Source organism: Psittacula echo (genome assembly GCF_963264785.1).
Source record: "Psittacula echo genome assembly, chromosome: 15".
Classification (NCBI taxonomy): domain Eukaryota; kingdom Metazoa; phylum Chordata; class Aves; order Psittaciformes; family Psittacidae; genus Psittacula; species Psittacula echo.
Window position 1 is genome coordinate 11,710,130 of NC_137751.1, and position 24,570 is coordinate 11,734,699.

The window sequence follows — 24,570 nt, forward strand, 5'->3', positions numbered from 1 at the left end:
CAGAAGCAAGGAATAGGCACCATGCACCTTTGCAAAGCTCTTGCAGGTTCATCGCCATGCCATCCGGTGTGCAAGCAAGTTGTACTGAGACAACACTTACTACTAGGGTAACTTTGGGGGAGGATCAGCCCAAATCCTCTTATTTTTATATAATTGACAAAGTGCTGAAATTCCTGTTGGCAGCTGGTGGGCTGTCTATATTAAGGCCCGTTATGCCGCTGCCACGCGTTTGGGTGAAATGATAACAGTGGTGGGAAACTATGTATGCAAAATTGAGACAGGCAGCACTGTTTCAGTTCACAGTGTCAGGAGTAGCTTCTCATCCTTTTGAAAAAAGAGCTTGAAGTGTGCTGGAAGGAATGGGGATGGGAGGGCTGTTCCGGGCGCGGTATTCTGCAGAGTGTCATTAAAATCCAGTCCCTATTTCCCCAAATGCAGAATTATCTCTGTATTTATTACAAAATTACTATGAGGCTCTATACAAGCCATTGTCTGGTCTTGCTTTGCTATAGTAGAAAAGCAGGAGGGTAAGATCAGTATGAAATATTAGTGAAAGGTTACGTTTTGGTATTCATGCGCAGGTGGGGTTTGCACAAAGTCAGTCAATGAGCTCATTCTCACAAGGATTCTTCTGCCCTAATTTTTAAAAATACATAAACAGAAGTGTGGATCATCTATAAGGAAAAAAGCAATTGTGGGTTCTAGGTCACTGTTCACAGAGGCAGGAAGAGAGGCTGATGGGCAGGTGAAAGCACCCACTCACTTTACTGTGTAGCTAATTCTTCTGCTGGGAGGCTGGAGGGGATGGAAGCTGGAGGTGATGGATAGGACAGGCTGCTCTTCCCTGTCACTGCTTTCTTTCCTTCCTCCCCACCCCAGTTTGGCACACCAAGCCATGGAGATGCTGTGAGCGCTGGAGCAGCTCTGCTCTGGAGCCAGGCTGAGAGCTGGGCTGGTTCAACCTGGAGAAGAGAAGGCTCCACGGAGACCTTAGAGGAGCTTCCAGTGCCTAAAGGGGCTACAAGGAACGTGGAGAGGGGCTTTGGACAAAGGCCTGTAGGGGCAGGACAAGGGGAATGGCTGTAAATAGAGAGGGAAGATTTAAATTAGATATTATGAAGAAGTTTCTCCCTGTGAGGGTGGTGAGGCACTGGCACAGGTTGCCCAGAGAACCTGTGGCTGCCCCGTCCCTGGCAGTGTTCAAGGCCAGGTTGGACGGGGCTTGGAGCAACCTGCTCTAGTGGAAGGTGTCCCAGCCCATGGCAGGGGTTGGCACTGGGTGAGCTGTAAGGTCTCTTCCAACCCAAACCATTCTATGATTCTGATACATTAACAAAGTTAATACACTTTCATACTATAAAGGCTGGCTGATAAAATAGTTAAGGAAAGGAATTTTCGTAACATTTGGCACTTTTACCCTCCTTTTGCCATCTGTGTTTTGCCACTCTGGTTTCATGCCTTACCCCCAGCCCATGCTAGTGTGGGCCTGCTGCTGGAAAGGTTCCTTGCCCCAGTGCTGGCTGCCCACCTCCTCCCTCATGCTAGTCTAGCAAGTGCACAGGATGAGTCAGTTCAGTTTGCCAGTACGATGGAAAAAACTCTCCTTCGTTGCTTAGGTTTTCCATCGAGTCAGTGAGCTGAATCATGCTACAACAGTGCGATTTCTAGGTCTGATGCAAGAGGAGCTGGAGCGTGTGGCCTGAGGCAGGAAGAGAGAGCAGGGCTGCTCCATTTGGTGGATGGATAAGGAGTTCAGTGAGAGCAGGAATTGAGAAACTCTGCTCAGAAGTGCCAGAGGGGTGTGAGGAGGGAGGTCCGTGGGTTATCAAAGGATCCAGGAGAGGTTCAGCAGTGATGGTAGACTCACTGTCGCAGTGATCTGAAGGCAGGGTGGCAAATAGTAAAAGCTATTTAAACAAAGCTGTCATTCTGCTGTCAATATCTTGAGGCACATGTTGGGCTGGGCTGTTTTACTGGGAAGAAAGATCAAAGATTGGAAAAGCAACAAGAAGCCGTCCTGTGAGAACGAGGGAGCCCAGCTTTCCTCAGGGGATGGCAGCCTTGTTTGTCTGGGAAAATCAGGATTTATCTGGGCATGAAAGGAAGAGAAGGTTTCAAGGGTTCAAGGTTGCAGCTGTTTCACAGCGGAGGGAAGCAGAATTGAAAAGCTGAAGGATTTGTGTCTTTCTTAAAGCTCTCTTCTCAACTTGAGGTTAAACCAATGAGTTGGTGAGGCAGGCATGCTCTCCCCAAGCTCTTTTCTGGTAGCGTCCCTATGCAGCTTTGTTAAACAGATTGGTATCGTACCCACTGTGAAGTCCTTATTTTCATTAAAGAATTTATAGCAAGCTAAAATACACACCATATGCTTTAAGCAGCTGCACAGGAATAATTTCTTTCTAATTTTGCTTAAAAAAAATCTTCTAATTGTGGCAAAGATTAAAAAATAGTATTTTTACTTTTGTCAGCTGCAAAATAAATTAACCAGGATAGTGAATGATATATTCTTATTAATTTGTAAAGTTATAATGTCATCTTTTTTATTTATTAATAAAGCTACCTGTTGGCATTAAGGAAGGGAAATCAAACTAACTGCATGCATACCCTGAGTGCTTCCTAATCCCCACACCCAAGAATGTTGTAGAGCTGTTGGTGCAGCACCTCAGCAACTGATGGACTGTTTTATAGGGAAGAGCAGCCAAACCCTATTGTCATGGCTTCAAAGGAAGACTGATGCCATTGCATGGTGTTAATAAAGCTGGCTGTAACCCCGTTTGATTCCAAGGCAGCTATTCAATAATACAGCAGGGCTTAAAATAATGGCATGTTAATGCGTTGTTAGCGTGCTCCTGCTTCTCCCTTTGTTTAAGCTGTTTCTTAGAATTCCTAGTGGCTTTTTGGTAGCTCCAAGTAATTGAAGAGAAATTGAAAACTTTGTGATGCAAAACAATAAAAGAAGTGTGAGGGAGCTTTGTGAATGAAGGGGGGTGGGGTATCATTAAGGCATCTATTTATTAAAAATCAGAACAGAAAAAATGAGTTGAAGTAATTTATTTTTATGCAATTAACCTAGTTACAGATTGGGTGCAGGACAGTAGAAGACTAATCTTTCATGTTAAGGTGGCCTAATGAGAGTGAGAATTACAACTGGAGAACAGTGAAGATAAGTAGAAGACTTACCTTCATTATTAATATTTATCATAGTTGTGTGAATGCTTGTGTCTGAGACACTGGATATGCAGTTAATTGTACTGCAGGTAAATCATCAACACTTCAGTAGCACCATACAAACACAGAGCACAATGAGATCCCTGAGCCTTAGTGAAGGGATCTCATTTGGGATGCCAAGTTATCTAAAATCAAAAGAAGAACACAACGGTGCTGAATGACCCAAGTTGGTCTGTCAGGAGCAACACATCATGGCTATGTGCTAGTCTTGTGGTCTACAAATGTGTTAATGTGCTGGTATCTGTAAGTTCAGAGAGTTGAAGTGTCAGTGCGGAATGTACCAGCATCTGGCAGCCCCAGCTTCCCAGCAGAGAGCTTTGTCTTCCTGTTCCATCTTTAAATTCAGAAACACAACTGTGCAGCCTTCTGTGTAACTGCATTCAGTGAGACAATTCTGTGCTGTACGTACAGCACAGAAGAGCATCCAGCTCCTGCTAACCTGAATCCAGGTGATTTGTGGGGCAGTAGACATCAGACTTGAATTAATGCTTTAATTTCTTAGTGCACAGAGAGTGAGAGATTCCAAAGTAAAGCCACAGATTCTGCTTTTGTCTTTTTGAACTTGACTGGATTTAACTGAAATGGAAAGAACCAATGTCCAGATAAAACTACATCCAGCATCTTCCCTGGCAGAGGAGGCTGGATTTATGGTGCCTACCTTAATGTGGAGATAAAAGTGCTGATTTCATTGATGATGGTTCGATTTTAGCTAGGTGTAGTAAATACCAGAGTGTGACCAAGAATGTCTAAAATAGCTGCCCGTGCTGCTGGAGTAGTATGACAGCAATACCAGGTGACCAGCTGTTGTTTCGGCAGTGGAGAATGGGAGCAGATGAAGAGGCTCTTAATGGGCAGGTTGGAGAGAGATGGTTACAGAGGGAAAGCCTCCAGCTGAACTTGGTACCCTGAGCCACAACTCATGAAAGCACTTGACCTGGAAAAATAAGGTGGATAAAGGGAGGACTGCTCTGAAACCGGTGTCTCGCTGTGGCTCCTTCCGTAGAGCTCCAGTGATATTTTAAAGCTGAGGGAGGGAGGATTCCTAATGTCTCATTTTTGTTATCTCAGTATAGCGCCAGTGGTATTATCAAGACAAATAGTATGCCAAAACTTAAAAGTGAACATATGTTTATGGGGGTGGTGGGGAATACAGAGGTCATGGGTGTTTCTTTCTAGTCAGAGAAGACATAATGGGGCCTGGTTTAGATAAATTAAGCTTTGGAGCTAAGCTCATGTCAAGACTACACTAGTGTAATTATAAGTTGAGTTCTTTCAGGGTCCCTGAAGTTTTTAGAGTCAAATAAAAATGTTCAGCAAGAATTTTATAACATAGTTTAACTGTTTTGATGTGAGCTGATTGCAGCTTATCCTTGTTGGCTCCTGAACCAATTTTACTTTGAGTTGAAAATTCTTCAGTGAACTTCCAAATACTTCCTTCCATGTCATTTCAGTGCCGCTTCCGCTGTTTCTGGACTTCATTTATAATTTGCTATTTTTGATGGCTTTTTCATTCTCTATTTCCTTATTTCCTTACACCGCTGGAAACTGGCATTTGTTTTTGTTCCAGTTAAAGTTGTCATGGTGCCTTTTCTGTATTTTAAGATATAAAATAGTTGCAGAGCTCATTTTTAGTAGAACTTTCAACTCTACAGATTGATTTTTTTTGGTAACAACTAAAATGCAAAAAAATCTCTCTGCCTGGTGGGATTGTTTGGAATTGTGGTTCTGAATGGGGGGGAATGGTGTGAAAGTTCCTGTGATGTACAAACTGCTTCCATCAGAAAGTCTCTGATCTTGGAAGATGTTGTTTCACTTCTGGTTTACATTTCAATCACTATATAACTGATAAGAAGAGAATCAGCCATACCTTTTGTAATGCTTAGTGAGAATATAGATGCAAATGCCTTTTATTAAAACGTGAAAAACCTGTAATGGGAAAACAAATCCATCCTATTATTTCACAGAAGCGTAAGCATTTAAAATGCTTTCGGTTTGTAAAAGGGGCAAATGGATTTTTTAGCATACAGTACAGAATCAGCTCTGTAATGCTAATTGTATTTAATAATAGTAATTTAAATCTGGCTGTACTCTGCTGAGCAGCAGCAAGAGAAAATTGTATGTGGGAATGTTAAAGTCCAGAAGTCTAACATATGGTGTGCTTTGGCCTTCAAAGTCTGTCTTTATATACCCATGAAATATTTCGACTGCAAAAGTCTTTCTGATGGCTCCCCCCTCCTTTCTCGCCCGTTCACAAATGGTGTCGGATACTCCCAAGCATTGATTTACACTACCCAGTGCCTCTCTGCCTTTGGCACTTTATTCCATATTCTAATTTCAAATACTCTTTGTGTGAAAATGTTCTAACCGAATTACTTATGTTCTCATTCCCTAATGAGCATCGGTCCATCTGTGATTGCCTGAATTCAAGTTAATAAATGGGTTATTCACAACCATCAATCCCTTGCTCTCCAGCACGTCCTGTGCCCTGTGAGATTTCAGTGCCTTTCCGTAGCCTTTCTTGGTGAACTCTAAAAGACAAGTATGGCCAGCATTTGAGAATCTGCTCTCCATGTCCTCCATCATTTTGGGCTCTGCTGTCTATCATCTTTCCAATACGATTTCTTTCTTAAATTGATAAGTTGCAAATAGGTCAGGTTTCAGCTCTAACACACCTCCACCAAGCTGCATAAATCGATACAGATTTGGGGGGGATGTAAGCAAAATAGGAATTTGCTTTGTTTTTCTAAGGCCAGTCTTGTGTTGTTACAAGAACTTGTCTCCACAACCTCCCGCTGTATCTCTCAAGATTCCACTGCTGCTGCCAAATGCTGTGCAGATGCTTCCAGTGTCCTGATTTCCCTCCTTGACCCCTCCCCTCGAGTCTTTTCTTGGCTTATATGCTGTGCATTGTGCTTCCGTGTAATTTCCACAGTTGTCCTTGTCCTTTGGTTTTCTGGCCTTAATCCTCTCCCTAATGATCTCTGCAAGTCACTTACCAGCTGCAAGACTCATCTACAGAAGCCCCATGGTGCTCCTGCGCTCTGCTCCAGTGCACTTTGAGTCTGACTCCGTTGTTTTAATTACGGATATTGTAGTATTCCTCACCCTCCCCAAATCCTTCCCTTCACAAAGTCATTTTAGTACAGCATAAACAGAAGTGGTACCAAACCTGACCCCTCAGCACCCTTCTGCTTATCTCTCCTCCTCCCTGCGCCGCTTCCTTTCCCTGGCACTCTGGGCTTCCTGTGCCCCAGCACTCTGCAGAGTTCCGCGCCCAGGCGGGCTTGTACCATGTTTGCTGCTTCTGCAGATCTCCCTCCTGCATAATAAAATATCAAATACTTTCCTGAAATACAGATACAGGCAACTCTGTCCATTGTTTCTGCCTTATCTCCTGAATCAATAAAGTAGTGAAAGAATTCAAGGACGTTTTTCAGACAGGACCTTCCTTTTTTAGTACATGTTGACGTACGCACCTTTAAATGGTTTCGTAATATTAACTGCTTCTCAAATACACTGAAGAATTGATATCAGGCCTTTGTATCCATAGTTCTTCAGATCCTTCCTTGCTTTTTATTACCATATGGGAATGATAATCTCCATACTTTTAGTTTCCTGATTTCAGTAAGCTGCTGCAGAACTGTGTCAGGCTTTCCTGTTTCCCTTTCTGTCTCTTTCTGCTTTGGAATATTAATTCAATGGACCTGGGCTTGGGTCATTTTGGTTGGTTTTTGTCAATATTTAGTAACTGTAAGTCCTCTGTTTTCTAGTACATTAGTAAGACACGTTTACTGAAAAAGGTGCTATGGAATATGTAGCTTAATCTCAGAGCCAAAAAGCTGCCTTTTCTTGTAAAATAAAGTTTTAAGGGAAAATAACAGATTGTGTGGGGTGGTATTTTCCTTTACTTGGGCAGACAGCTGCTTAGATCAGTACTGTGTGTATTACAAAACACAAAGAGAAGCCAGTCATAGAGCCTGGCGTGAGCTCTTGAGTGCCCAACAAGTACATCTCTTGAGCATCTCATACGCTTATTGGAAATAATAGAAAAATACCTTAGCCAGAAAAAAGGCAGAGGTGACATCAGAAGTACACATGGTTCCCGTTCGTTGTGTTAGGTCTTGGTAAGTGGTAACGAGTTGTTGAGGAGAGAACCTGTCTGGGAAATACCATGCTTTTTATACAGATTTAAAGTAAAGAGTCACAATAGACAGTAGAGTTCATCAAAATATCGATGCTTCCTATTGTGCTGAAACAGGACTTCAAATTGCATTCAGTACAAATGCACCAGAAATACCCTGACAAGGGTGCTTCTATAGGAGCTGTACACAGGAGACTTGGGTTCCCTTGTTATGTGTTAACTAGTTTTATATGAAATATATTAATTTATTGTTATAGCTCTGAGCGTAAGAGTTGTATTGGAACAAGTCTAAAGCCTTCTTTTCTCCTCACCCCTTTTAGATCGACGCATTGGGTAAAAGAAGCAAAGAAGCAGAGGCAGCCTTCTTGAATGTTTATAAGAGATTAATTGATGTTCCAGGTAAGCAAATGATTTCCTTATTCTGAATACTTGATGGCTTATGTTCCTAGGAATGCTGCTGGGCAGTTTTCCATTTACCTTTGATAAGGTAAATCGAGCAATGGTTTTACTCTGAAACTGATATGCTCCAGTAGTGTTTCTAATGGAAGGAACTATAATTAAAGCACTTTTCCTGACTTATCTTAAAGCTGTTCATTGCATTTACTTTTTAATGTTTGTAGGAATCATTCCCTATTATGACAGTATTGTGTGATTCTCGGTTGTGTGTTTATTAGAGGGTTTGGACATTTTGAACAGAAAAGATACATCTTGAAGCTTCATTGAGAGGCAGCAAGATTTGTACTTTCAAAGGACAGAGAAAATTTTTAATACCTTCCCAAAAAAACTTTTTACTGAAAAGTAAATCTCTACCAAATTTCAATCCTGTTCAGTGTTAGTGTGACCATAAATTTTATTCAAAGGCCTTTATTGTATGTGTTTTCAATTCTCCTTTATGTTTGGCATCAGAAGTTTCCAGTTTGTTTCTTTTTACATTTTGGGAATTGATTTTTTGTTGTTGCTCTCCCCAGTGGTAGATAAATACTGTCTGAACAGATTTTTCTTTTCCAGCTGTACCCAAAGATGAGAGGGAGTTAGGAGTCCAAGTCTCCACATCCAAATCTTGGCCTGGCTGAGCTGTTTGCATATGAGTGTGTCTCTATGATTTTATACTCTTGTTCGGAGGCTTTTTTCTGAAGCCTGGCACTGTCACACATGCTGGGATTTGAGCAGCAGTCAGACCGAAGCCCTACTGAGAAAGCAGGACATAGATCCCACCCATGCTGTAGGATCTAAATGATGAGGGACTTTGTCAGTACTTCTTTGTGGGAGAAAGAATTCTCTCCTTTCCATCATTTAAAAGAGCAAAATTTACACCCCTTCTTCCACACTCCACGGTCCCTCTTGTGTCCAGCCCTCCCTTGTGTGTGCCTTTATGTTATGTGTCAGAGAAATATTTCTTTGATATTTTGACTATGTGTAACAATTTCAGTGTGGCTAAGTTGTGAGTGAGATGGAGTCTGTGGGATTAGAAATATCTACAAGGTTTAGTCCCATGCTCTGTGTGCAGGCTTGAGAGGTGCATGGGGAGCATGCTGATGTTGCTAAAAGCAAATTCCAGGTTCTCAAGGAGAAGCCCAGCCAGTCTCCTGTTGCTGTATGTAGATGTAACAAATACTCACTGTTTACAACACATACTCCACTGAAAGGGAAAACGGCCTGTAGGAATGTATGGTACTGGTATTCATCACGATGTGGTAGGGCTCAGTAAGGCATATGCAGTAGGTGCTTGCCTCACTGTATTGGGGTTTTTTAATGCCTTCTCATCATACATAGTCTGTTACGTTGGGTATGTCTCCATGGAGGGCTTTCCTTTATAAAAGGCCATCAGTATTCATTTATCACATGTTGGTTTGCCTCAGTGTGGCTTTACATATCTTTTGACCTGTTCATATGGTATTTCAAATATTTAGGTATACTTTTAGCTCCAAGATCCTGCTATGTTTTCTTTTCGGTGTGAGAAGGGAGCAGTGATGTTTTGAGAAAGCTATGGCTGGAATGCTGCAGAGTGGTTATTTAGCATTAAGAATCGCTGTTACATGACAAGGGTGCAATTTTATCAGACTTTCAATATCCTTTATAGGACCATATAATAATTGCAGCTGAAGTCTAATTCCCAGCAGCCAATTTTATGGTTCTTGAGGAAAGCATGTATTCCTCTCCTCAGTAATAATGTGCACACTTTATATAATTAAAAAGGGCTTCTATTTTAATTTTACTATAAAATGGTCTGTATTGAAACTTCAGCTACGGTGCTTTATGGATTCAGCAAAGTTTAATGATTTTCTTTCCTGAAATGACCAGAGTTTTCACTTGGGCTCACCAGTAAGGAATTTGTGGGAAGGATGGTATTTTACTTGTAAATTTTCCTATGCACATCAGGGGTTTTCTCTTTAAAAGATAAAACAGACCTTTTCATATCTCTCTCCAGCTTTATGATGCTGTTAAAATAGCATTATCATTGGTTTCTGCTGCAAGATTTATCCTTCCTAAAGGAGAGTACATGTCAAGGAAAACATTTTGGTTTATGTACATTTTACACAGCTGTAATTCTCACTCAGATCATTCTGTCTTGCTTGAGACTGAACATTTTTAATTAATGGAATTAATTTTCTCATTTAATTGCCTTATTTTCAGTATGCAGTAGAGAGCTAGAGAAAAGTGAATGCTGCCACATGAATTGCACTAATCAGCAAGGTTGTCACAACTTACCTTTAAAAATACTGTGAATCTATTTATTTTGAAGTAAAGGGAGGTTGGGGTCTGTATTTTGAGGAAGCTTTTTTTCCATCTGTTCAAGCTTGCTTTCTCTTTAGTTTTTTAACATAAGTGTATTATGTTAGCACCCTCGCCTTTTAGGGTCTTAATCTTGCAAACAAAGTGAAATTGGAGCCCTGTTGTGTAAGTGTTCGGAGGAGCCATGTTGCCTTGCAGAAACAGTATATTCATAATTCAGGTTTTTGAAAGCTTTAGAAGAAAAATATTAAGTGTTAAAAATATTGAACATTAAATCTTTTTCTTTTAAAAAGTAATGGTCTTCACTATTTAACGTTTACTGAACAAAACTTCACTGTAATTTTCAAGTAGAAGTTAAAATGTGGAGACCCAGAGTGAATGCCAGGTGGCAGGATGTGGATGAACTGGTTAAAGAGCGTTTCCCTTTATGCTGTGTCTTTATTACTGCACAATGCCACAGTTGGATTTGCTCAGTTTTCAGTATTGCTGCTGTTAAGCACAGCTCTTGTATAGGCAAAGCAGGAACAATTCTGCCTTCAAACAGAAAATCTGCTGTCTTGATATGGCAACATCAAACCAAATTTGGGTTCAGTGGCTGTTTTCCTGTGGAACCTGATTGTCTCTTGCAATACTGCTGAGAGTTTGCCACCAAAGGGGAGTCTCCTTCCTGCTTCTCTTTCTACTGCAGGGGAGCATTGGGATGCTGGCCCCAGCCATTCCCTGCCACCCAGCACACCCCAAGCTCACCACCGCTGCCTCCCTTCTCTTTACTGAACCCTAGTCCTGACCCTCTCCTGCTCCTCTGTAACACCTTTCCCTTGAGACACAGTTATACCCTCTACGGATATGATAGGGAAATGTGCTGGGCTTTCACAGCATATAAATGTTTGAGCGTCAGGCTAGGCTGGTGCAAAATATTCGCACTCTGTTTGGTGGGGACGGAGCAGCCTTCTGAGGTTGAGCCATAAATGGTGTTTGTTTCTGCTTAATGGGAATTGTCTCATAAGAAATTAAGTGTCTGTTAACGGTGAAAAAGGGGCCGTAGTATGTTTTTAGTGGAGACTCTCCACAGGTCTCTGTTGTGGTCAGATTTGCAGTAAGTTTGTGTATGTGCATGAGCTGGTTTGTATTTCAGAGGACCCAATAGCTAAGAAAATAAGAGAGGGTAAAAAGAAGAATTTTTAATACTTTCTTTTTTTTTTTTAATGTTGCCTGTTAAAAACAACGAAAAGCAGTAACAGTGAGAGATGGATGAAATGGAAATTTTATCCTTCCCTTAGTCCTTGCCATCACAAATCGCATGCCCTGCCATGAGGGCTCTCTCTTTCTAAGGGGCCTAAAGGAGGAGCAGGCCAGTTCAAGGGACTTCTCCTTTCATTACATGAAGTATTTTTGTTTACATACAATCACAGGGCAGCCTTGCAAATTCCCACTGTGAGGCTTTCTTTTTCCAAGGCATGATTTAATTGAGGAAGCACAAACTTCTTTCACAAGAAGTCATCAGTAAAGCACAAAATAAGTGTTAGGGAATTACTTCTAAAGGCAGAAATGAACATTTGTTTCTCACCTCCAAAGGAAGCTTCATTCCTTCACTGCGGAGCCCATGGAGCAGCAGTGTGAGATGCAGTGCTTGTGCTATCGCTCCATTCGCTTGTGATTATTTACAGCTTAGAAACACTCTCCAGACTTGTACTGCTGTTTGTTCTAAGAGAAGACTTCCATTTAGGGGTATTCAATCCATGTTCTGAGGTTAAAGGTGATACCAGAGAAAAACAGGTTTGATCTTCCCCCCACCCCTCTGCAAAATTATCTGCTGCTTATGTTGGAAGTGATAAATGTGTCTGAAGTTGTTGTATTTATGCAAGTTATGTGAAGCGTTTGGAATTTTTTGTAAGGCTTTGTGTTAAGCAGAAATCATAAAGGTTAATGCCAGCTCTGATAGCAGAAATTCTGTATAGACTTTTACATACCCAGAGGACCCAGAAGGTGCATGATGTGCTTAAATTGCAACATAAGCACATCCAAACTTTTGCCAGTAGGGAAGAGCTGGTTGTAATGTAAATTTAGGGGAGATGTAAAGAGAGGAGAAGCAAAAGAGGTTCACTCCAAGGGACTGTGTGGAGCATATCCTGAGCTAGAATACAAAAAACATCTCTTGAAAACTGTTCGGAGCACTCTGATTGTTAGTTGTTTGCTAAAACTCAGACTAAAGAGGAAGATCAGGTTATAGCTTACCCTGAGTTTGTGGTATATCAAGACTGGTCAGCACATACTGTTTTGGAGAGAGGTTTGGTATCATTGCAAACAGTGTGAAAAATTTTAAGCAATTCCTGGTTTGTTACTAATACGTGTTAAAATGGTCATCCCTTTCCAAATAAAATATATTGGAGTAAAATTGAAGATAGACATGTAAAATGACATATTTTTGCTGCCCCAGCTTTACAAGGGAAATTAATATTCATAACGTGTCTTTTCTCAACCTTAGAGGGACAATAAAACAATATTACAGTGAGTAGTCTTAGGAGGAAAGAAAGCAAAATGAACTTGCTCCTGGACAACAGAAGGAGCGAGGACATCCGTCAAACTGAGCACTAGGGTGTCTTAAACACACTTGAAAACGTGATAAAATTAAGCAGAAAATTGAGCCTAGTTAATACTTGAAAGCATGAAAACTGATAAACCTGCAGGCAGTGATGTAGCTTGTGACTGTGTCCTACCTATTGACAAAATCTCTGATAGTTCACCAGCACGTTTAGACCAGGTAAAAACCAGAGTTGGCTAAACAGAGAAAAAAATGCCCCAGTTCTAAAAGCTGGGTCTGGAAGAGGAGAGTCTGGAGAGTTAAAAATGAAGGTCTGGAGACATTGGTGATTATCCCCAAGGTGTTGTGCAAATCTTTGCACAAAGAAGTGCCCGAGGTGGGGAGTGAGAGCAACCAGTTTAAAGTCCAGGCTGCAGGCGGGTGATTTTTAGCAGTGTCTCGGTGGTGACGGCTGCTGCTGCTTTATTTTCCACAATCGCCTGGGATGCTGCTCCAGCCTTCGGGTAGTCCAGCGCTGGGGAATGTAGAAATAGCTCATAATCACTTCAACCTTCCTTCCCTCTGGGGTTTGAATTCAGACACACAGCATAAAATACACTTTTGGATCTGTACTGGATGAATGCACGCTGGTAGGGCATACTGTTAGCGTTACATAGTTATTTTCAGATGAAGTGCAAAGTCCCAGCCAATTCTCATTTATGGTGTTCATCCACTTTATCCTTACGTTTTGAAACCAATGTGAAAATAACTAAAAATAGCTCTGTCACCTGAAAATGTGGCTTGAAATTTGGCTTGTCTGATCACATGCTTTGGGGTTTTTTTCCCTTTCGTTTTTCTTGTTGAATTAATAATTGGGAAATTCCTTTGTAAAAGCTGGAATAAATATTCAAAGGAAGAAATATCCCTAAAGCATACACTTAAAGAAATTTATTGTGTGGTTGTCAAGCCCTATTTTACTTGGTAGGCTGGAGGCACGGAAGGAATAGGGGAGGTGCAGATAAGAGGAGGGATGCAATGAATAGAAGCAGGAAGAATGTGCCGTATAAGAGCAAAGATATTGGTGCGAGCTCGGGTTGTGTTCACCTGGAGGTTGTAACCGCAGTACCCTTTGAAAGCTGTTGCTCCAGGGAGTGGAGTTAGAGCAGCCCCAAGCCTGGTGCCTGGGGCGGTGCTGAGTACTTGGAGCACAAGGGTCAGGCACTGGTTGGGATGGGGAATATTGGACTTTCCCTCTCTTGGTTGCAGGAATGTGAACTGGAATTAGAATAAACCCTAGCTTTCAGAGGGTTTAGTGCTAAGTCTTTTCAAAAGCCTTTAGGAGAAAGAAGGGATGATTATGGCAGAAATGCTTTCAAACATTGTGGAAGGTTCTTTTTTCTTCCTATAATCTCAAAGTAGGAAAAAATGAAACTTTGAGTACAAGTGATTTTCTGTAACTGTCCTTTGCATTAGCTCAGTGTGTAAGCAGTAAATTCCAATGTCTTCAGCCATTATCACAATATTAACGATCAAACTGGAGCATTTTCAGTCACAGTGGCTTCTCTTGGAACTCATTAGGCCCTTTTTCAGCTGACATTATAATAGCATAAAATATTGTATCACCTATTATCCATACCCCACTTTTAATATTAAAACCTTAGAATTCTGAGGATTTATTTTGGAAAGTCCTCTGAAAATACAGGGAACTGCAATGCAATTTGTTAAGGAGTCAGTCATTTACTCTGCCTTATGTGACTTTTTTGGGTACTAGGGTTAGAGATACATCTCGTAATCTGGGGCAGGGCCAGAGCATCTTTCCTGCAGTAGCCATTCTCAAATTGGTAGATAAATAAAGGATGTTTTTAAGTAACAGCCCACAAGATCTAAGAACCACATTCTGGCAAAGGGATCTATAGGACTGTGGTCAGATTGGTTATATACCATCTCACATCATTTCACTTAACCCGGCAAGCCTTGGAGAGTGCTGCCACAAAGAACTTTGGCTGTGATTAATGGGGAGGAAAGGCGCCGGCTCGCTGCTACTTCCCCATCCCCATGCAGCGGGTCGCATGCTTAGGGCTTTGTGCTTTACTGCTGTCATAGGCCGGCACAATTTGGGATTCTGCTTTTTGCTGGTAAGGAAAATGAGAGTCCCTCACCCTCTTGTGGGCACTTTGAATTCCCTGGTACAGCTCTTACAAAATGCTCTGACAGCAGGAGGGTGAGAACACTGGAAAAAAGTGGGGAAAAATAAAAGGGAGAGAGATCCCAGTCCTGTGGGATGGGGGAGTAAGAAAATCTGTTTAATTCTTGATTGAAGGAAGAACCTTTATATGTTTTTTATAAAGTGAGGAGTCGGAGAGATGATGAGCTTTGTTTCAAACAGAATTAGGGCTATAACTCTTCTGTCCCTGGGCTACTAGAGTCATAGGGGAGAAGGAGGAAAGCTATCATTTATTCCATGAAATCTTTGTCTGAGTCTCTCTAGGCTATTTCAATTACCCCTGAAATTTCTGGGGAATAATTAATGAATTAATTAAGTATGCTGTGAGGTGTTTGAATATTCAAAAGCTACAGTGTAATTATTATTTTTTCTAAAACACATTTTCAGGTTATTTTCAGATACGCAGCCTCCCACCAAAGCTCTTATTGCTCATAGAGATTCTTCCTGCCTCTAAACCCAGGCCTGTTCTCCAACAGCAAGAGAACAGCAGCGATAGGGCTGAGGAGCATCTAGAAAGTCACAAACTTGTGGTGACAGCAGCATTGTGACAGCAGGGCTGAACTTGTGGCATTTTTAGACACTGAAATCACGTTAATAAAGTTGCGTTAAGGAGGATTTCATCCTTTTCTCCTCCTCCCTTATCATTTTGTGTAGGCGATCTCTAAGAGAGCTTCGCTTACAGCGTGGATCAGGCACCAGAAACACGGTCTTGTTGAAAGCAACGCGTTGCCTTCGATGAATTATTTTTAGACCTGAACCTTAGGAAACACATTTTCAGCGATATAAAATATTAATTGCCCCTGTAGTTCTGGCGCAGTTTCATAACTTGCGTTCTTCACGTTTCCAGTGCTCACAGGCCTGTAACGAAGAGGGAGGAGGGGGGTTTAGGAGAAGTCCTTTGTTTTGGAAGAGTCTCTTCAGGAGCTCCATTTTAAGATACCAGAGGCACACATTTTGCCAAGGAGGAGGGCGAGGGCACTTACTAGCGCCGTACTGTATGTGGAGAGGAGTTTGGCTGTGGTGCGTGTGATGGATGTGCAGGGTGTGAGCAGCTCCCGCAGCGCTGTCGCCCTCAGCGCTGCCCCGCGGGCCCTCCCGATCCGCCCGGCGCGATCCAGGCCGCGCTTTGCCGCTCTCTCTACCCGCCGCGCAGCCCGGGCCGGTGCCCGCCGCGGGGTCCCGCTGCCCCCCCGCTCCCCGCCGGTGCCCGGCCAGCGCCCGCCTTCCGCCGGGGAGGGTTGTCCAGGCCGCCGCTGCGTCCAGGTGGGGATTGCCGGGTGTTTTCCATGGAGGGGCTCCCGCTGAGCAGCGCGCCGCGGCGGGGGCCTTATAAATTATATAGGTATAAAATATTATGTATGGAGAAGGTGCTCTGTAAACCGCACGTTCAAACAGTGACACGCTTTTTCCACTTCGTTCGGCACATTTCCCCCCCCTGCCGCAGCACATCCCTCCGTCCGTCTCAGCACCAACAGGTCCCGCGGCCGCCGGCTGGAAGCGGGTCCGGTCGGGAGCAGCTCCTGCCTCTCCCGGCTCCACAGCCCCCGGCCGAGGCGGTGAACGAACTTCCAGCCCAAGCCAGTTCTCCTGGAGCCGAAATGGGCTTTTCCCCCCTCTCCTCAAATAGCGAGGGTGGTCCCAGCATATATCGAGACAGCTTTTCATCAGTTGCTCATCAGCATGCTAATTGCTGTATGACTAATTATGCCCTGAATTCCAGTTGATTTTCTTAATGAGACAGCTGGGTTAATTATGTAATCGTATGATTACATTAGCCTAGAGTGCCCTGGCGCAAAGTAACGCAGGCAGGAGCGTGATGTCATGGCAGGAGCCGGCGCACAAGGGGGGGCATTCATTGCTGCCTAATGACAGGGGAGGGCAACGGTACCTACAGCGCTCTTTGTGTAAACACTTAGATTGAATTATTAAGATCTGTGTCTTTTTCCAGCTCGCAGAGTGAGGGAGGAATGGGGTTTCTTAAACGAAACTCCCTTTGGATCATCCAGCTGGTCACCAATAGACCTGCTCGACCTCCTGGGTTGAGGTTGGGTTTGGGGAGCAGCCTGGGGTTGTAGGTGCTGAGATGCTGCTGTGAGCTAGTTGTGTAATGCACTGGTTTGGCAAGATCAGTCTTTGTGTTGCTTTTAAAATTGTTCCTAAAATATGTATCGTACATGCATAAGCAGCAGCGAAAAAAATAGGTTCTCTTGCGCTGCTACTCAAAAAAGATTTATCATCAGGGCATGTGTATGGTGTGGGAACAGTCTGAGAGGTGTTTCTGCGGCTGCATTGCATCAGCCCGCTTGATGTGAGTATTAACTGCTATAAAAATTACATTACATTTATAACGTTATTTCTTTCACATCTGTATTCACCGGGACACGTCCATCCACCTCCTTTGTGAGGGTAGAAGCTCATCTGCAAGGGCACCAGTGTGGGATGTGCTCAGGGAGCTGCTCATGGAACAGCACCAAAAGGCGATTCCTTGGAAAGTAAAGGCAGGAACAGGCTTTGCAGATAACCAGTTTGAAAATGCAGCAGTTACAGTTTCTCCTGTGGTAGCATGGAGGATGCCTGATCAGGGGGCAAATCCAGATGTGCTGAGCTGCATATAAATGCACTATGTGAAGGGCTTCTTTGTGGGTGTGGGATGCAACAAGTGCATCAGGAAAGTAGAACAGAATAGAAAGCAGTAGAAAAAAAACATACCCAATTTAGTATAAAAATAGATGCTTTGGTTTACTTGTGGGCAATAATGATCATGCGAAACACTTTTTCAAGTTCTGGATGGTCAGATTCCTTTTACCCATTTTCTTATTCCTTACTTATCCTGTGCCTAGCAGGGACTCTGAACTTTTGCATCCTAAGGAAGATTCAAACCAAGAGAATAATTTGCTGTAAGTTTTCCACACTCAAGCGCTAAGTGAGATGATTTTTCTCTTTTACAGACTCCAGAAAGGGCATTTCCATCTTTGCCTCTCTCCATGAGCTTGTGCCACTTGATTTTATGCCCCTTTTTTTAAACATGTATGCCTGTTGTTAGTGTAATGAATCGAAAGTTTTGGTCCATTGCTTGTTTAAAAATTCAGTGACCTCCTGCTAAATGACATGAAACATACCTTGGAAGTCTGGTTAATATAAAAAGGGATGCTTTTTCATGCATGTGTATGTTGGGGAAAGGAGAGTAGTTTTATTTATTTTTAAATCCACTCCACTCAGGTAAGAAAAAAGTCATTCTGACTGTAAGGTTTATACTTGTCTCAGATTAAACACTGTTTATAAATACTTCAACAATCATGGGGGTTTAGGGGTTTTGAGATTAAAGATCATGTTGGGGCTTGCCACAAGAAATGAGGTATTTGTCTCTGCCCAAAATGTCTTGGTCCTTTCGTTGTCATGCAGTGATTACTTTTCTTTAATGCAGTGTATAAAAATTAAGTCTAAGAGGTGCTTCAGCCGTGGGGGTTTTTTACATGTCCTTAAGCAGTATTCAGTGGCTGTGGGCCATGAGTCCTTCAAATAGGCTCTAGTAAAGTTTGAAGTCTAATGCTCAGAGACTGTTCTTACGTTTTGTTTGTTCTGCCACTGTTTTGCTACTTGAACATTAACCTTTAATAGAGCTAAATTAAATATACATATCCTGATGAATAATTATGAGACTGCAAGCATTTTCATTTTGTACATAAAGCTTCTCAGGGATTGCAAATTTGACTAAGGTTTAGTCATTATTCACTTTATAATGCCCATGTTATTTTTGTCTTTTAATTCTTTACTGATTTAAATATAAAAAGCCTTATGTATTTGGAGCAAAATGCCTGTTGTGGGTGTCCTGGCTTTTCACAATAGCATGTTAAAACGAATGGAGGGAAAAGTGCACCCACAGTTTTGTGAAGTTCAATTTCTTTCATTGTGGTGGTGTAACACTGTTTTATAGAATTATCATAGCTGAGGCTTCAGACCCCTGCCTGATGTGTTTTGTGGTTCCTGTAGCAATTCAAGACACAGATAGATTGAGACAGTCCAGCCTTTCTTTATGTTCAGCAGCTGAATGTCCTGGGCTAGCTTTTTGGGAGAAATGCTGAGCTGCACAAGTGTGACAGAACGGTCATTCCCGATAAAGGCTGGCAGACCTCCATGGGAGGGGGATGTTGTGACAGCCTGTGCCATAATTGGACCATACATAAATATTGCAGGGCCTTTAACTTGTGCTACTGCTGTGACTTAAACTTTATATTTAATCCCTTACCTGTACCCCCTGTCTCTGCCATAATAACATTTTAAGTTTGATATATTATAAATATTTTAATACAGATAATAATAACGAAAAGTATTTGGCCTAAAAAGCATAAATGAAAAAGCTATGTAGTCATAAACTATGTATGTGCAGAGAACAGATGACAAGCAACCTAGATTTTGTGTTATGAACAGGGTAATGCCATAAGCTGTTGAAGAACCAAGTAACAAAATGCAGCAGGCTGCTACTTACAATGTCTCTGAGCTCAACATAACCCAGTACTATTCTTCTATAAACTATGAAACAACGCTGGCATATTGAAAAAACACACAGGCTCATGCTTAATGTGTTAACAGAGGTACAATAGACTTATTATGTGTTTCCAGAGACTGAGGGTGGTCTGAAAAATTAATGACTGTGGTGGTTGAAAATTAAGTGAACTCCCTAATATATACTGTTGTTGATCCACTGAGTTTGGTGTTTAGCATTCCTTAGCAGGAGACTAAATCTTTGCAGCCATTTCACAAGAGATGCTGGCGCCCATAACAGAAATATAGTCAATAATCTTTTATAAGTCCATCGGATTCCAGCATTTTCCTATTCCTGCTGGGAAGAACTGCCAGAATAAATCACACAAGGTGTGTGCTCAGGACTCCCTTAAACCGATGGGGATGAATATCAGAGAATAAATACTGAAAGGACACTCAAAATAATTTCTGATGTCTACTCAATCAGTAGTATAAGAAAAAATGAGGAAACAGGAGTCACACACCCTGAGGTTCATGGAACTGATTACATCCACCCAATTTCTGATTATTGATCTGTCAATTAGAAAAAGTATAGCTCAGATCTCCATGATGAAACAACCTTTCTGAGCTCAGCTGTGCAAGATGGCAGAATTTGCTTCAGAAACTCCCTCCTGCAGAAGCAGGGGCTGTCAGTGAGCTGTGCAGTTTGCTTCTTACCCAAAACCTCTTATTTTGCAAACAAAAATGTTAAGCTTCAGACTCTTTGTATTATGTATAATGACTGTCTGCACCCAGGGACACTGCTTTGTAGATTAATGCTGGGATGAAGTTAGTATGTCCCAATTTCATAGAATCTGAGAATGGTTTGAGTTGGAAAGGACCTTAAAGCTCACCCAGTGCCAACCCCTGCCATGGGCTGGGACACCTTCCACTAGAGCAGGTTGCTCCAAGCCCTGTTCGCCCTGGCCTTGAACACTGCCAGGGACGGGGCAGCCACAGCTTCTCTGGGCACCCTGTGCCAGCGCCTCAGCACCCTCACAGGGAGGAACTTCTTCATTATATCTAATCTAAATTTTCCCTCTGTTTACAACCATTCACTTTGTCCTGTCCCCATGTGACCTAGTCAAAAGCCTCTCTCCAGGTTTCTTGTAGTTCTCCTTTAGGCAGTGGGAGCTGCACTAAGATCTCCCTTTAGCCTTTTCTAGGCTGAACAAGCCCAGCTCTCTCAGCCTGTCTCCATTTTTATAGAGTGACATAGATACAATGAATTATGTGTCTCTTTTATTTACCATTTCTTTTTCAGACCCAGTTCCAGCTTTGGATTTAGGACAGCAGCTTCAGCTGAAGGTTCAACGTATGCACGATATTGAAACAGAGAACCAGAAACTTAGGGAAACTCTAGAGGAATACAATAAAGAATTCGCCGAGGTGAAAAATCAGGGTATGTTGCGAATGTATTCTTCTATCACCTTTCACTGCATACTGAAAGTTGAAGATGGGGATTAAATTCAGTTTTATTTCTCACAGGTAGAATTGACAGTAGCATTGAAATTCGGTAAAGAAAGTGTAATAGTACGTTACAGCCACTTCTCTATTTATGCATGTATAGATATGACTCTGGGGAGACTACTTGGCTTTCTTTAAACATTTTGTCTACTATAGCACCAAGTCAGGGAATGGGGCTGTTATTCTGCTTATTTGGTTGTAGCCTTCAGCACTACCTGAAAATTACACCCCTGACTGAAGCTATATGTAGATATTTCGGGAGAGATGGTGCTACTCCTGACATCAAGCTGGGTGTGGGTGCCTGTAGTAACGTACATGTTACACAGGCAAACACAAAAGTCCAGTATTTTATACACGCATATGTACAAAATAGAATGTTCCTTATACTCTGTTCTTCCTTATCTAAATCTGAAATGTATTACTGGAGTACATTCAGCAGACATACTTTATATTTACTCTAGAGACTATCCATAGAGCAATGTAAATACAAGTTAATACTGTTTAATTATTTAAGCTTTAATGAGACCAGAGTACATGAAAATACATGAAAATCTCAATGAGATTTAAAGCCTGGAGTCTTTAAGACTGTTCAAGTTTTCCTGTGATTCAGAAGAAAATTTCCTTCACCAGGAAACCAAATTTACTCAGTTGTACACCTATTTGCCTAAACATGGGACTTTTCATTTCCATGTTTAATACTCAGTTCTGGATGGTGGAAGGGGGAATTGTCCAGGATTGGGGAAAACTGAGGATGTTTTTCTTAACATTATAGAACTGTTGCAGTCAAGTAGGTAACACTTGAAAGCTGTGATAGCAACTAAGTTGGTTCTGTTACCTCTCATTTTCAGCAGAAAGAGTGTATATTTTGTTTGACCATAGAGGGTGTGACATGTGGAGAGGATAGGTATCAGCACGCAGGGATTCAGCCTGGACTGAAAGAGGTGTCTTGTGGGAGCCAAAGTGCTCTAAACCCTACAGTATTTTTACTGGAAATGCACAGTAATTGCAGTCCCCCCTGCAGAGTTTTCCTGAGGCTGTGCATCCTGTACATCCAAGCATGACACAGGGATTCATCCGAGAAAGTGAAAGATCTTCCAGGGGGTTTTGCTGCAACCACTCATAAACTGGCATCTTTTATTTTCCCTGTTGGCTACTAACTTCCTTTCTGTTTTGCCACTGTAGTCTTTGCAGTGTTTTTCACTCCAGTGCAGTAGTTTTACACTCCATTTCAAACAGGGATTAATAAGGTATCCAGGGAAAAGCCTGTTGTTAGCTAAGGGTGCTTTGATCAGTTAATCTCTTTGTTTGGAGGCGTGTGTATGAGCTATACAGTGCCTGTAAGAACTCCTTCCAAAACTGGTATAAATGGCAGTGGCTAACAAGCTTTGGCTGACCTACACAGTCAAGACAGCACTTAGTTCTTCGGGCAGTATGTGGATTAAACTGTGCTTGTCCAGCACATCTATTGTTAGGTCCCTAAAGATAAAACCGGATTTTGTTATAAGTCATATTTTTCCCCATGTCTGTGCGCTTCTTGCATTCATTTTTGCAGTTTCATTTCCTTTTACAATGAAACATTAAAACTTTGTTAAGATGCAACCATATGCATTTCTGTGAGATTCTTCTGCTCTCTGCTTCTCCATCTACTTGAATACTTTTGCAGATTTATGTCTGAAAATACCTGAAGCAAAGGTGTCTCTGGTACAAAGAGTACATCCTTTCTACGTGTGGATGAGCATCCTTTTGTCTGCGTGGAGGAGCATCCTTTGCTTGTTCAGGAAAAGATCACAATTTGTATTACTTCCCGGATCTCAGAGGAGAATTTCCCTTTGCTTTAAAAAAGAAAAATCAGAAGTGGCACATCCTTTTCGGGGCCTATTACTCAGTAACAAGCCTCATCTGGTCTTTGCAGGGCTAGCAAAATCCCACTCCTTCATTCAAAAGAAGCTGGTTTGCTGGAAGTCATTTTTACCGCTCTTCCCCCTACTTCTTTATGGTCACACTGGCCCAAGCTGCCACCGGTGTATTTCCCAGGCAGCAGATCTTGTCACCAGCTAGGTACTCTCTGGCTTTACACTTCTCAAAGTGGAGACTTTGCAAAGATTATGTATGGTTTTGTGTGATAGTATTGAGAAACTTTTGATGTGCAGAGGTATTTTTTCCTAAAGCATTGTTAATGGCATCTGTTACTAAGCTGCTGTCTTTAACCCCCCACATCTCTGTGTAAGTACACTGAAATGTGTTGCTAGCAGTGAGTCCTCTGGCAGTCTAACACTTTTTCCAAATTCCATTATTGTTACAAAGCATACTCTGGTGAATGTCCTGCTTTTCCTCTGCTGAGCCCTATAAGGATCCAGTCCTTTCCTGTGGGTGGGATCAAAGGGCTTTCACGCAGAAATGGATGAGAGCATGTAACAAGATGCTGTCCATCAGAGACTGTGCTGTAGCTCTGCAGGTTTATGCATCTTCTCTCATCAATTACCAAGCACAGCAAATGTGAGATAGCTTCTTGAGCTGAGAGAAGGGTTTCTGCAAATTTCCTGGAAGGCTACAAGTGCACTCAGAAAGTTATAATAGTTAATGCTTGCGCATAAAACCTGGTGTTAGTGGCAAGGCAGTTAGAGCAACTACAGTATGAAGGGCTCCAGGTGTTTGTTGAATCTGATCTACTGTTAATACAGCAGTTAAATCTTAACTGCCGTATTTTTCATCAGTTGTGAAGCAGAACGTAGCTGTGTCACGGATATGTGTTCAATTAGTGTTAGATTGCATCTGTGCATGAACCATAGTAAAACAGCCTCTTTTTACATGAGCACAGTTACATGAATTAGCTGTCCTGTGTATAAATGCATACTTAAACCTACACTGAGACTTTATTAATCTCCACTCAGCAGCGAGCTAATTTTAGACTAGTCAATAAGGTGATATTATATTTTCCAATTGATTCCCCCCTCCTTTCTGTTTTTTGAAGTCATGTTAGAAGAACCTTCTTCACTCTGCTTTCCAGCAAACTCCATTGATCCTTCTCAGCCTAAACACTTAAAGTTCAATTTAACATTTAGGGAGTAAAAGGTCTCCAAAGGGACTCATATCCATTGATTTTGTGTCAAGAGTTGAAGAGCTGAAGTTTAAAACACACTGAGCCTACAGGGTAAAGAAAGCCTTGTGTTGTGGCACCACGTGGAGCTGTGTAAACTCATTCTTCCCCTATTGTTTTTCTGTAGAGGTTACAATAAAAGCACTTAAAGAGAAAATCCGAGAGTATGAACAGACCCTGAAGAACCAAGCGGAGAATATAGCCCTTGAAAAAGAACAAAAGTTACAAAATGATTTTGCGGAGAAGGAGAGGTGAGTGTTTATGTGCATGTGTGATCTGTCAGCACTGCAGAGGAGGAGAGATGTATTTCTCTGTATTTAATCTTCCCAGCCAGGACTAGCTGTTCAGTGCACTGAGACAGCTCATATATTGAGTGATTGTGGCGATTTATGTGTTTGACACGGAATCATTTGATACTCAACTTTGCACCGAAAAACAATGGTGAAAGTGTGGAAGTAAAACAAGGACAGATTGTTTCTTTGCGGTAGTGCTGCGTGGGGGGTGTCATGTTCAGAAGGGTGCAAACCTGCTTTTCTTCTTCACTAGCTGTATTGTCCTTTGTGACACTAATATTTCTCCATTAGCCGACAGTGTAATTCAGTCTGCTGTGTTTGCTTTGTGTGTCACAGTACCATTGT

General features: G+C 42.0%; 1 protein-coding gene across 4 annotated transcripts in view; it reads left to right on the forward strand.

Annotated features, from left to right (window-relative positions):
* CUX1 (cut like homeobox 1) overlaps window positions 1-24,570 on the forward strand; it is a 269,114-nt gene that overhangs the window by 113,547 nt on the left and 130,997 nt on the right. For all 4 annotated transcript variants that reach the window (XM_080630203.1, XM_080630200.1, XM_080630201.1 and 1 more), the window contains exons 4-6: window positions 7,690-7,768; window positions 20,633-20,770; window positions 24,060-24,183. In XM_080630203.1, coding sequence (XP_080486329.1) covers window positions 7,690-7,768; window positions 20,633-20,770; window positions 24,060-24,183 — 341 coding nt within the window. The remainder of the gene's footprint in view (window positions 1-7,689; window positions 7,769-20,632; window positions 20,771-24,059; window positions 24,184-24,570) is intronic.